This window comes from Oryx dammah, unplaced genomic scaffold, assembly GCF_014754425.2.
Source record: "Oryx dammah isolate SB20612 unplaced genomic scaffold, SCBI_Odam_1.1 HiC_scaffold_18, whole genome shotgun sequence".
In the NCBI taxonomy this organism is placed as follows: domain Eukaryota; kingdom Metazoa; phylum Chordata; class Mammalia; order Artiodactyla; family Bovidae; genus Oryx; species Oryx dammah.
In genome coordinates, this window is record NW_024070202.1 from 105,592,674 (window position 1) to 105,606,518 (window position 13,845).

A 13,845-nucleotide genomic window follows, 5' to 3' on the forward strand; every position below is an offset into this window, starting at 1 on the left:
ACAGGCACCCTGTCAGTCGGGGAATTAATAAGAAAGAGAGCCCAAGGGTTCCTCAAATGTCGATGAGCCTGCCCTAAGGTTAGGGAACCAGATCCGGAATCATTGTGGGTGGAAGGACATGAACTGGACTGTTCTCAATGAAACAAAATAGAAACATCAGGGATTATTTGGGCAACATGAGTCATTAAACGCAGCAGGAATAGAAATAATAAACTACAGATCAATAAACTGAATATATGTAATAATGAACAGCTATTTCTGGAATAAAGTGTACATAAAGTTGTGAATACTTTTATGGAAAGTTTACAACAAATGCAAGGCTTGTGTTCATTGAGCTGGATGGGTCTCCCTGTTGTGAGGTGTTCCGTGCAGTTCAGTGCCACAGTCGTGTCCTACGCTTTATGACCCCATGGACTGTAGCACATCAGGCTTTCCTGTCCATCACCAACTCCCAGAGTTTACTCAAACACGTGTCCATCGAGTTGGTGATGCCATCCAACCATCTCATCCTCTGTTGTCCCCTTCTCCTCCCACCTACAATATTTCCCAGCATCTGAGTCTTTTCAAATGAGTCAGTTTTTCCCATGAGGTGGCCAAAGTATTGGAGTTTCAAGTTCAGCATCAGTCCTTCCAATGAGTATTCAGGACTAATTTCTTTAGGATGGACTGCTTGGATCTCCTTGCAGTCCAAAGGACTCTCAAGAGTCTTCTCCAACACCACAGTTCAAAAACATCAATTCTTCTGCATCAGGTTTGTTTATAGTCCAAGTCTCACATCCATACATGACTACTGGAAAAACAATAGCTTTCACTAGATGGACCTTGGTTGGCAAAGCAATGTCTCTGCTTTTTAACATGCTGTCTAGGTCGGTCCCATGTGAACAGTTCACTCAGGTTCATTTCTGATTCGAGCCTCCGGGGGAAGGGGCGTGGCCCCTGAGTGACAGGTTGGCTCTGGGGCCTGGCAGGGGCAGTGACATCTCAGAAGGACTCCCTGGAGAGCTCCTCTCCCCTCTCATCCACACTCAGCCCAGAGGGCCCTCCGCCTCCCCACCCCTGCATGGGCCCCTGCCTCCTGGGCTGTGTGGTCTTCTGTCTCCTGCAGGCAGGTGAGTCCTGGGGGCGGGGTCCCCTTCAGGGCCAGCACTAAGCCTCTGCGCTGTGACTGCAGCATCAGGCCTCCTTCTCCTCAGGGGCGGTTCATGCTGGTGTCACTCGGGACCCCAGATTCCAGGTCCTGAGGACAGGACAGAGGGCGACACTGACATGTACTCAGGATCTGGGTCATGACCACATGTACTGGAATCAACAAGACCTGGGACACGGGCTGATCCAGTACTCAGCTGGTGCGTCCACTAGAGAGCCAGGAAATGTGCCCAAGAGCTACAGCGTCTCCAGATCAAACACAGAGAACTTTCCTCTCACTCTGGAGTCTGCCAACCCCTTCCAGATATCTGTGTACTTCTGCGTCAGCAGTTACTCTACGGCACTGCGTAACTACCTGCTCTCTGTGCAAAAAGACAGGGGGCCACGTGCTGGCTCATAGCATCAAGAGCCTCAGAGCCCTGGGGACCATGTGCCAGCACTGTGACCCTGGATGTGTGACCTGGACAGGCCTGGATCTGACCCCAGGGACTCGCAGACACGTGTCCACCATCAGGCTCTGTCTTTCCTTTGCATCCTCCCTGGATGCAGTTCAGAATGCATCCAGTTCTGACTAGTTCTGACTCTTCCTCAACAGCTTAAGACCTCCAGATGGGAAGAATATTAGTAAATCAGATATATCTAGACCCTCTTGTCTCTCCCAGCACCTCATTGCTGTCTGTCTGGAAGTTTCTCCTGCAGCCTAGCTTTCAAGCGCTCCATGCCCTTGACCACCAGAGGGGCAGGTCTTTCCTCCTTTATTCCTTGGCCTCAGCTCCCCTGCCCTCTCTGCTCCAGACACACTGCTCTGCCCTCATCTGGGTCATGTACCTTCAAATGACACAGGGAACTTTGTAACCACACATAAGCAGTCATGTTTGAGCAAGCTCTTGGGGTCCTCAAAGAGAAAACAACGTCAGTTAATTAGAAACCATCCAAAATCCCTTGGGAGTCCATTCGCAGGAGGAGAGAGGCTGGGTATGCTTGTTCTCCCTTCCTGCCCCTCTTTCTTAGCATCTCAATTAACCTGGACCAGGTTTTCACCATTTGAGATCATGAGAGTGCTTATTTCTATTGCCCGTGTTACTCCATTTTAGCTACTTTTACTGTAGTGGTGCAGCAATTATTTCCTTCTTAGTAGAAATGTCTGATCATACAGTCTTTTACCTCCACAGGCTAAGACTAGACTTTAAGATCCAACCTAATTCATCCAGGCTGGGAAGGTAGCAAATGAGGGGTGTGTGTATGTGTGAGTGGGGTTGAAAGTGTGGCTGCTGTTGCTGTTTCTAAGTCACGTCAGTCATGTCCGACTCTGTCTGACCCCATAGACGGCAGCCCACCAGGCTCCCACGTCCATGGGATTCTCCAGGCAAGAACACTGGAGTGGGCTGCCATTTCCTTCTCCAACGCATGAAAGTGAAAAATAAAAGTGAAGTCACTCAGTTGTGTCTGACTCTTCAGGACCCCATGGACTGCAGCCTACCAGGCTTTCCATCCATGGGATTTTCCAGGCAAGAGTACTGGAGTGGGGTGCCATTGCCTTCTCCATGAAAGTGTGGAGTACAGGAATTTGTATTCTTGTTTTAGGTGAAAGGCACAGATCCATGAAGCCATTGGAGGCACTGTGGGCCCATGGTAAGCAGGGTGTGCTGGGAGGGGTTGAGAGTCACCCTGGAGAGGGCAGCTTAGGGGAACCTTGGCTACACGCCTGCATCAGAAAGCAGGTTTGAGTTCCCTGAGTGGTCCAGGGACACACATGGAATGGGGACATGCCTGGAGCCTCGGATATGCCCAGGGGATCTTTTCTTGGAACAGCATGGAGAGTGGAGGGTGAGGGGATTAGTGTGGCTGGTGAGGGCTGGGTGATGAGTGTCAGGCAGGGACAGGAAGAGAAGAAAAAGCCATGTGATGGGCATATGGGGACATGGGGACAGTACTCACCTCACACCCTCCCTTTGCTGAGGGGCTGTGCAAGACAGGGAAGGGCATAGAGGAGCCAGCCCTGGGTCCTGCCAAGGGGTCCAGGGGACAAGGGCAGCCTGCAGAGACAGAGAGCAGTGATGTCATAGGCAAATGCTCCAATCAGGGAAGTGGGAGGGTCAGAACTCTACACCACTCACCTCAGGAGCCCCGCCCCCAGCCAGCAGTGGTCTTGGGTTCCTGATGCTGCCATGGGCTCCAGGCTCCCCTGCTGTGTGAATCTCTGCCTCCTGGGAGCAGGTGAGTCCTGGACACAGTGTGGAAGCTTCTGAGATGTCTTTGCCTCCTTGAGATAGAAGTCTGGTGATGAGTCCTGCAGCAGGAGGCTTCCCCTGTGCTCTGCCCTCAGCTTCCTTGTCTCCTCCCCAACAGGCCTGGTGAATTCTGGACTCCTCCTGACACCCAAGTACCTGATCAAATCAAGAAAATAGCAACTGACTGTAGGATGTTCCCCTGAATCTGGACACCACTCTGTGTACTGGTACCAACAGGCCCCGGGCCAGGGCCCCCAGTTCCTCGTTCAGTATTATGATGGGGAAATTTATCAAAAAGGAAACAAATCAGATCGAGTCTCAGGAAAACAGTTCAGTGATGCTCGCGCTGAGCTGAGTTTGACCCCCTTGGAGCTGACGCACTCAGCCGTGTATCTCTGTGCCAGCAGCCAAGACACAGCCCTGCATGATCAGGTGCCTCTGGGACAAAAACACTCCTGCCCCAGCTCAGGAAGTGGTGCCCAGTGTGGCAGCTGCCAGCCTGCCAGGCCCATTCTCTGGTAGAGTGAGAGACTTTCCCAGACATTCACTTCTTGGTACGTTTTAATGCTCACTAAAGTCATCAAAATAAGTATTATTTTAAATGTTTGTACATCTGAGGGGATGTGAGTTGCCCAGATCTCATACTTCATAAGTGTTAAAGCTAGCATCCTGGCTCAAGTTTGTTCTCTATACCTGTGGTCCCTTCGCTCATGGAACTATTTCTGTACAAGCAAATTACATACACATGTAGTGTTATGTGTCACAAGATACAATTTGGGGCTCTATGATATGAATTGCTACTCAGTGAATGGCAGCCACACTTCACAAGGAGGTATTTAATGGGAGGAATGTGTCAAAACATACAGAGCATTTTTCGTTTACCCTGGGGTCTGCACCTCCCTCCATCTCCCTCCTACGTCAGTATTGCTTAGTGCCAAAACGTCATCCTGTGCTGGGCACACAAGATCTCTCCATACAGAACGGAGGGTGACCGGCCTGAGGGCCCTCTGCTTGCTCCCTTTCTGCCAACACGGGGAACACGGGCTGTGTGAACATTAAGGAGCTGTACCTGCATTTGACCGGTGGACCATCTGTCAGTGAATTGATTAGAAACAGACCAAACAAATTCCTCAAATGTTGATGAGCCTGCGATGAGGTTGGGAGCAGACACCTGGAGAGACATGGTAGGTGGAGGGACATTCTCAGGACTGCGGGCAATGTTGCGGAAACGGAGGCTTGAAGTGTTGCTGTTGGTGCTGCTAAGTCACTTCTGTCGAGTCTGACTCTGTGCGACCCCATAGAGGGCAGCCCACCAGGCTCCCCCGTCCCTGGCATTTTCCAGACAAGAGTACTGGAGTGGGCTGTCATTGCCTTCTCTGCTTGAAGTGCTCTTGGGACACGTATCATAAAGGGCAGCAGCATGCCAGAAGGATTCCCCAGGAGGCAAAACTCCAGAAATATGTAGATAATTACAAATAATATACATGTTAATGAAGACTTATCTCTGGACTAGGACATACAAATAGTTTAATCACTTTAACATTTACGGAAAAAATATTTAACGTATACAGAAAGGTTACAGCAACGTGTGAGGCTTGTGTCTGTTGATCTCGATGGTTCTCCGTGTTGTGAACAGTTTCACTCAGGTTCATTTCTGATTGGAGCCTCCGGGGGAAGGGGCGTGGCCCCTGAGTGACAGGTTGCCTCTGGGGCCTGGCGGGGACAGTGACATCTCAGAAGGACTCCCTGGAGAGCCCCTCTCCCTCTCATCCACACTCAGACCAGAGGGCCCTCCACCCGCCCCGCCCCCGCCATGAGCCCCTGCCTCCTGGGCTGTGTGGTTTTCTGTCTCCTGCTGGCAGGTGAGTCCTGGGGGGCGGGGTCCCCTTTGGGGTGCCAGCACTAAGCCTCTGCGCTGTGACTGCAGCATCGATCCTCCTTCTCCACAGGGCCAGTCCATGCTGGTGTCACTCAGGACCCCAGATTCCAGGTTGTGAGGACAGGACAGAATGCAACACTGAAATGTACTCAGGATCTGGGTCATGAACGCATGTACTGGTACCGCCAAGACCTGGGACACGGCCTGAGGCTGATCTATTACTCAGCTGGGCCTCCCAGCACAGACAAAGGAGATGTGCCCGATGGGTACAGAGTCTCCAGATCAAGCAAAGAGAACTTCCCTCTCACGCTGGAGTCTGCCAGCCGCTCCCAGACATCGGTGTACTTCTGTGCCAGCAGTTACTCCACAGAGCTGCACGACCACTTCCTCTCTGTGCAAAAAGACAGATGAGGGCCCCGTGCAGGCTCCTAGCACCGGGAGCCTCAGGGCTTTGCAGACCATGTGTCTGCAGTGTGACCCTGGGTGTGTGGACTTGGTTGGCCTGAGCGTCACTCCCGGGCCTCAAGGCTATGTGTCCACCATTGATCTCTGTCTTTCCTCTGCATCCTCCCTGTAAACCAGGAAGATGCTTCTCCAGCTCAGACTCCTAGTCATCACCTGAGCCTGAGACCTGGGAGGAAGGTAAATTAGATACATCTAGACACTCTTGTTTCACCTCAGGCAGCTCATTTCTGTCTTTCTGGAAGGTTCTCCCCCAGCCTGGCTCTCACCTGGTCTCCACTCTCGTCCACCTTTCCCAGGCGGGCAGGATATTCCTCTCCCCACCTTCCTGCTTCAGCTCTCTGGCCCTCTCTACCACAGCCACAAGCTCCCCCCTCATCTGGCTCAGGTCCATTCCCAAGTCACAGGGAGGCTTTTAAAGTGGCCACTCCATGTGGTCTGTTTTGAGCAACATGTATGGACTCATGAAAAAGAAACAAACTATAGTTAATTGCATATCATCCAAAAACTCAAGTGAGCCCATCTGAAGGAGGACAGACTGTCTGTGTGTTCTCGACATGCACCCACCGTGCCCCAACATCCTTAGCATCTCACGTAACCTAGGCCAGGTTGGCACCACCTGGCACCCTCATCAAAATCTTCTCAAAATCAAAATATATCCTGCATTGCCCCCATTATATCATGATTTTATAGTGCAGAAATAATTGAGTCCACATTTATGAAACTTCTTTATAAAAAGTATTACATGGAATTGATAATGCTTAATTTAAATAGGAAATCTCAACATATATGCCTCTGATTAATCAGAAGTAGTTATGAAGACATGTTTGCAGGCAGATTCACTTGAGATCCTCTGAACTTTTATTTTATGACATATATTTCCATCTTTAACTAACTACCATCTTTGTGCTGGTGGGGCAATTATTTCCTTGTTAGGAAAACGGTCAGATCATACAGTCTTCTACCTCCAGAGGCTAAGAGTGGATCAGCCAGGCTAGGAAGGCAGTAGAAGCGCTGTGTGTGTGTGTGTGTGTGTGTGTGTGTGTGTGTTCAGGGTGTGGGATTTTTGTACCCTTGCTTTAAACAGAGGCTGCTAATCCATGAGGCCCTGGACGTTTGACCACTTGGAGGCACTGTGTTTCCATGGTAAGCATGGTGTTTTGGGAGGGCTTGAGAGTCACCCTGGGGAGGGCAGCTTAAGGGAACCTTGGCTACATGCTTGCATCTGGGAGCAGGTTTGAGTTCCCTGAGTGGTCCTGGGACACATGGAGCCAGCACAGACTCCTCACTGCCTAGGGGAGTGGGTACCTACCTGGAGCTTCAGGATGTGCCCAGGGGGCTGTCTCCTGGAGCAGCATGGCAAGGGGAGGGGGAGAGGTTGGGGTGTCTGGTGAGGGCTGGGTGATGAGTGTCAGGCAGGGTCAGACAGAGCAGAACAAGAGATGTTGTGGACACATGGGATGAAACTCACCTCACACCCACCCTTGGCTGAGGGCTGTCAGGTCAGGGAAGGGCAGAGAGGAGCCAGCCCTGGGTCCTGCCAAGGGGTCCAGGGGACAAGCGCAGCCTGCAGACACAGAGCAGTGATGTCATAGGCAAATGCTCCAATCAGGGGACAGGAGGGTCAGCACTTTACACCACTCACTCCAGAAGTCCCACCCCCAGCCAGCAGCAGTCTTGGATTCCAGACGGTACCATGGGCTCCAGACTCCTCTGCTGTGTGACTCTCTGCCTCCTGGGAGCAGGTGAGTCCTGGACACAGTGTGGGAGCTTCTGAGATGTCTTTGCCTCCCTGAGATAGAAGCCTGCTGATGAGGGCTGCAGCAAGGGGCTTCCCCTTTGCTCTGCCCTCACTTCCATCTGTCTCCTTCCCAACAGGCCTGGTGGATTCTGGGGTCACTCAGACCCCCAAATACCTGATCAAATCAAGAAAGCAGTAAGGGACTCTGAGATGTTCCCCTGAATCTGGACACTGCTATGAATCCTGGTACCAACAGGCCCTGGGCGATATCCCCCAGTTCCTTGTTCAGTATTATGATGGGAAAGTGCATACAAAAGGAAACATGCCAGATCGATTCTCAGGTGAACAGTTCATTGACTCTCGCTCTCAGATGAACCTGAGTTCCTTGGAGCTGACAGACTCAGCTCTGCATCTCTGTGCCAGTAGGCAAGACACAGCCTTGCGTGATCAGGTGCCTCTGGTACAAAACACTCCTGCCTCAGCTCAGGAAGTGTTTGCCGGGCATCAACTGCCAGCCAATGAGACCCAGGCACTGATAGAGTTGACAGCCTTTCCTAGACATTCTTTCTTGAAATTTTTTAAGGCTCACAATGATATTGCAAGATAAGTATTATTTTATCTGCTTATTTATCTAAGGGGAAGTGACCTGCCCAGATCTCGTTATTTCTTAACTGTTGGAGCAAGGAAGGCTACTCGAGTCTGTCCTTATCACTTGTGGTCCTCACCACGCCCCCCAACTGACTCCTGCAGGAATGATGGGTCACCCAGACCTGTGACATGTGGTCGTGCTCCGGGGAAACCAGTACATCAGGAGGTCACCACAGGTCCACGGTCAAGTAACCAGGAATGGCTACATAATTTTTAGGGTCCTTGCTTTCAAATTGGAGAAGGAAATGGCAACCCACTCCAGTGTTCTTGCCTGGAGAATCCCAGTGACAGGGGAGCCTGGTAGGCTGACATCTATGGGGTCGCACAGAGTCGGACATGACTGAAGCGACTTAGCAGCAGCAGCAGCAGCTTTCAAATACCACTGAGAATCTGCAGAGAGCAGAGCACTGCAGCATGTGTGGGCCTGCTATGTGTGGAATGATGCACAACAAGATAAGAGTTTGAGGAGCTCTATGATATTGTTACTCAGTTAATGCAATCCCCACTTCACAAGGAAGCAGTCCCATGGAATCAGTGTCTCATGTAAAATCAGAGCACTTTTCCTCTAACCTGGAGTCTGCCACCTGTCCTATGTCTCCTGCCTTGGCAGGCCCGTTCCTTACCACTCCCACTATCTGAGAGAAGCCCAGGCCATCCATGGTGCTGGGCAACTGGCTTCTCTCCACAAAGAAAGGCGAGTCCCAAGCTTGAGCTGGTTCTGCTTGCTGCTCCCCCTCCCACTTCACAAACTGCAAGCACTGTGTCCAGTGAACAGGATGGGAATGCAGGTGACCTGTCTGTTGTTGAATTGATAAGAAATAGAGCCAAAGGATTCCTCAAGTGTGGGTAAGTCTGACCTGCAGTTGGGGAACCAGACCCCAAAAGGAACATTGCAGGTAGAAAGAAGGACACCAACAGGACTGTGGTTAATTAACGAAAGTAGAAACGGACACTTTCCCAGGTGGGGCTACAGTGAAAGAAAGAGAGAGTATGGAACAGTCTTTTGGACTCTGTGGGAGAGGGAGAGGGTGGGATGATTGGGAGAATGGCATTGAATCATGTATAATATCATATATGAAACAAATTACCAGTCCAGGTTCAATGCAGGATACAGGATGCATGGGGCTGGTGCACTGGGATGACCCAGAGGGAGGGTACAGGGAGGGAGGTGGGAGGGGGGTTCAGGATGGGGAACACGTGTACACCCGTGGCGGATTCATGTTGATGTATGGCAAAACCAATACAATATTGTAAAGTAATTAGCCTCCAATTAAAATAAATAAATTTAAATTAAAGAAGAAAGAAAGAAAGTCAAGTCGCTCAGTCGTGTCTGACTCTCTGCGATCCCGTGAACTGTAGTCGACCAGGCTTCTCTGTCCATGGGATTTTCCAGGCAAGAGATCTGGAGTGGGTTACCATTTCCTTCTGCAGGGGAACTTCCTGATTCTGCCTGCCAATGAGGGAGATGTAAGAGACTTGGGTTCAGTCCCTGGGGCTGGAAGATCCCCTGGAGGAGCAAATGGCAACCTACTCCAGTATTATTGCATGGAGAATCTTGGGATTCTTGCAGGGACAGAGGGGCCTGGTGGACTACAATCCACAGTTTGCAAAGAGCCAGACATGACTGAGCAACTAACACTTACCTAGACACTTGAAGATGTATTTGGGATTCATGAGTCATAAAGAGCAGCAGGAAGCCCAAAAGATTTTCCTGAGATTCAACATTACAGAAATATGCAGGTAAAAGTAATATACGTATGAATGAAGAATTATCTCTAGAAAAAGTACATAAAGTTGCAAACTGTTTACAGAAAGGTTATAACAACTTGTAAGGCTCAAGTCCATTGAGCTGGATGGATCTCCGTGTTGGGAACTGTTCACTTAGGTTCATTTCAGATTTGAGCCTCTGGGGGAAGGGGCGTGGCCCCCTGAGTGACAGGTTGCCTCTGGGGCCTGGCAGGGACAGTGACATCTCAGAAGGACTCCCAGGAGAGCCCCTCTCCCCTCTCATCCACACTCAGACCAGAGGGCCCTCCACTCGCCCCACCCCCGCCATGAGCCCCTGCCTCTTGGGCTGTGTGGTCTTCTGTCTCCTGCAGACAGGTGAGTCGTGGGGGGCAGGGTCCCCTTCGGGATCCCAGCGCTAAGCCTCTGCGCTGTGACTGCAGCATCGGGCCTCCTTCTCCACAGGGGCGGTCCATGCTGGTGTCACTCAGGACCCCAGATTCCAGGTCGTGAGGACAGGACAGAGCGTAACACTGAAATGTACTCAGGATCAGAACCACGACAGCATGTACTGGTACCGACAAGACCTGGGACACGGGCTGAGGCTGATTCATTACTCATCTTTCACTGATGCCACTTACAAAGGAGATGTGCCTGACGGCTACAACGTCTCCAGATCAAGCACAGAGAACTTCCCTCTCACGCTGGAGTCCGCCAACCGCTCCCAGACATCTGTGTACTTCTGTGCCAGCAGTTACTCCACAGCGGTGCAGGGTCACCTCCTCTCTGTGCAGAAAGATGGGGGAGGCCCTTGTAGGCTCCTAGCACTGGGAGTCTCAGGGCTTTGCTGCCCCATGCCTTCAGTGTGACCCTGGGTGTGTGGTCTGTGCTGGCCCGGACCTCACTCCAGGCCTTGTCCACCATCCATCTCTGTCTTTCTCTGCATCCTCCCTGTGAGCCAGGACGATGCTTCTCTAGCTTCGACTCCTGGTCATCACCTGAGCCTGAGACCTCCAGGAGGGAAGGTTGTGGGAAATCAAATACATCTAGACCCTCTTGTCTCTCCCTGGCATCTCATTGCTGTCTTTCTGAAACTGTTCATCAACCTGGCTTTCATGTGGTTTCTGATCTTGCCCATCTTTCCAGAGGGGGCAGGGTGTTTCCACCCTTCATCTCTCTGGCCTCAGCTCCCCTGTCCTCTCTGTCACCATGTCCTCCAGTCACGCTGCTCCTCCCTCACCTGGGTCATGTCCCTTCCCATCTCAGAGACACCAAAAATGCATCCCATGCCCTGCGGAGGGGTCCTGTCTTTCCTAGTGATTAACTCCTACCTGTGATCCCATTCAAGGTCCCACTGTGTGGTCAGGCACGTCCGGGTACACCTGTTTTCCAGAGGAACTGTGAGCACAGGTGGGATGTCTTTCTTCTGACTTTTGAGTCCTAGATTATGGACTTTTCTCTCCTGGATGTGGTCTCCGTCTACTCAGAAGCAGGGCTCTGTCTCCCGTGTGTGTCTCCTCCTTGAGCTCCTGTGACGATGGAGCTGCATGGGTCCTGGGACAGCTGATCAGTGTAACAAGACCAGTGGAGACAGTGGGATGTAACATCACCTCTGAGTACCCTCCTGGATCCAGTTCAGTAAAGACACAGAGCTACAGAGCGTCCCCCTCCTGGACTCTACAGCCTTTCTTCCTTCCCTCAGTCATCTCTGGTCCTGCTCCCTCCTCCCCCTGAAAGAGAGGATGTTTGTAATGACCGTTAGCCTGTGAACAAATGACTTTTGAACAAGCAGATGCTCTGATAGCGTGAAACTGAGAACTACATTGCTTTTGCAACATTGCCTCTTAGGTTTCCAGAAAAGCAGAGTTATTAGTGTATTGATATATTACACACCAGTGTTTTAAAGGTCAGTGAAATTGGGTCTTCTGTGAAGAAGCTCTGAGGAACCTGTGTTTTAATGAGTGGTGACTTAGACGAATGTGAGGCTCTGCTGAGGGCTGTGGAGACGTGAAGCTGCATGGAGATTGAGGAACACAGACAGGGCAATTGGTCTGTGGCCCGCAGAAGGGAATAGAAGCTTCCAGCCCAGGTCTCTTCCCGGGGCATCATTTCATCCCTTGTGTCTCCGAATATGTCAGTGACTTCATCAGGCTTCTTGGGCCAAATCAAGTCGACCCCTCCATTGCCCACCCTTGCCTAAGAAGTGACCGCCACGGAGCCTGTATGACTATGGGAGCATGTGGCGGGCGTGCCGGAGTGGATCAGAAATAGAGGTACTCATGGGAGGCCGTGATGTGCACGTAAGACAAAGAAGTCACTACCTGGTGTCTGGCTTTGGGGGCTTCCCAGGTGGGACTAATGGTAAAGAACCCACCTGAGAATGCAGGAGACTTAAGACGCAGGTTCGATCTCTGTGTAGAGAAGATCCCCTGGAGAAGGGAATGGCAGCCCACTCCAGTATTCGTGCCTGGGAAATCCCATGGGAGAATAGGGTCACAAAAAGTCAGACACAACTGAAGGTGCTGTTGACCCTCTGAGTGCCCTGCAGGCAAGGGGAGATGGAGGATGAGAAGATTAATGTAGAGATGCAGCAATATGTGAGCCCTGTGGGAAGGCAGCCCTAAAACCCACACATTGCTTGTGTTAAAAGGGGAGCTTGTGAGCGTGCTTGCTAAGTTGCTTCAGTTGTGTCCAACTCTTTGCAACACTACGGACTGTAGCCCACCGGGCTCCTCTGTCTAAGGGATTCTCCAAGCAAGAATACTGGAAGGGGTTGCCATGCCTTCCTCCAGGGGATCTTTCTGAACCAGGGATCTAAGCCACGTTTCCTGGGGCTCCTGCATCCCTGGCAGATTCTTTACTGCTGAGACACTGGGGAAGCCCAAAAAAGGGGAGATTATAAATATTTAAATTAGTCATCTATGTATAATATCAGGCTGGCCAATAAGTTCATTTGGGTTTCCTGTTAACATTTTATGGAAAATCTTGGAATGTTTTGGCCAACCCAATGTACATTACATGTCTCTGAAGTCATGGGCGTTGACAGAGGCAGTGATGTCACCATGGGAGGTGCCCTATGGGGACAGGTGACGGCCCCCACCTCCTCTGCTCATGCTCACAAGGACCCTGAGTTGGTGAACTTCCCATTGCTGCTCTGTCCCTGCCATGGGCTCCAGGCTTCTCTGCTGGGTGACCCTCTGTCTCCTGGGGGTGGGTGAGTCCGTAGCAAACCAAGTGGTTCCAATGTATTTTTGTCTGTGTCGGGGGGGATAAGGCTCTGCCTGACTGTCCTCCACTTCTGTCCCCACAGGTCACACAGGAGCTGGAGTAGTGACCCAGGCCCCCAGGCACAGGGTGGCAGGGAGGGGCCAGAATGTGACTCTTAGGTGTGATCCAGTTTCCGGTCATATTTCCCTTTATTGGTACCGACAGACGCTGGGGCAGGGGCCAGAGTTTTTGACTTACTTTCAAGACGAGCAAGAGCTAGACAAATCAGGGATGCCTAAAAACAGGTTTTCTGCTAAAAGGCCTGAGAAAACGTACTCCTATCTGAATATCCAGCCAGCGGAGCCCGGGGACTCGGCCGTGTATCTCTGTGCCAGCAGCCCAACCACAGTGCGGCGCAGTCACCTCCTTCCTGTTCACAAACCTCATCCTTCTCTCTCCTTGCAGCTCCCAGAGCCTCTAAATAGGTTGGTTTTTGCTTTCTACTCACCAATATGTGGCGCTAGTGGTAAAGAATTTCTGTGCAATGCAGAAGACCCCGGTTCCAATCCTGGGTCAGTAAGATCCCCTGGAGCAGGGAATGGATACCCACTCCAGTATTCTTGTCTGGAAAATTCTTTGGACAAAGGAGTCTGATGGGCTATAGTCTATGTTGTCGTAAAGAGCAGGCACAACTGAGCACACACACACACACCCCCACCAACAAAGAGGTAGATTTGGACTCAGCTGTTCTTTGGATAGAGAGAGAGAGAGAGACCATGGATTAACTCCTGAGGTACTGCAGCCAT

General features: G+C 51.2%; 1 gene segment (V, D, J or C); it reads left to right on the forward strand.

Annotated features, from left to right (window-relative positions):
* Nucleotides 1–908: 908 nt before the first annotated feature.
* Nucleotides 909–13,163, forward strand: LOC120877561. The segment is given in 3 exon segments: nt 909–1,109; nt 10,298–10,599; nt 13,143–13,163. Coding segments are annotated over 3 exon segments (372 nt in total).
* The last annotated feature ends 682 nt before the right edge of the window (nt 13,164–13,845 follow it).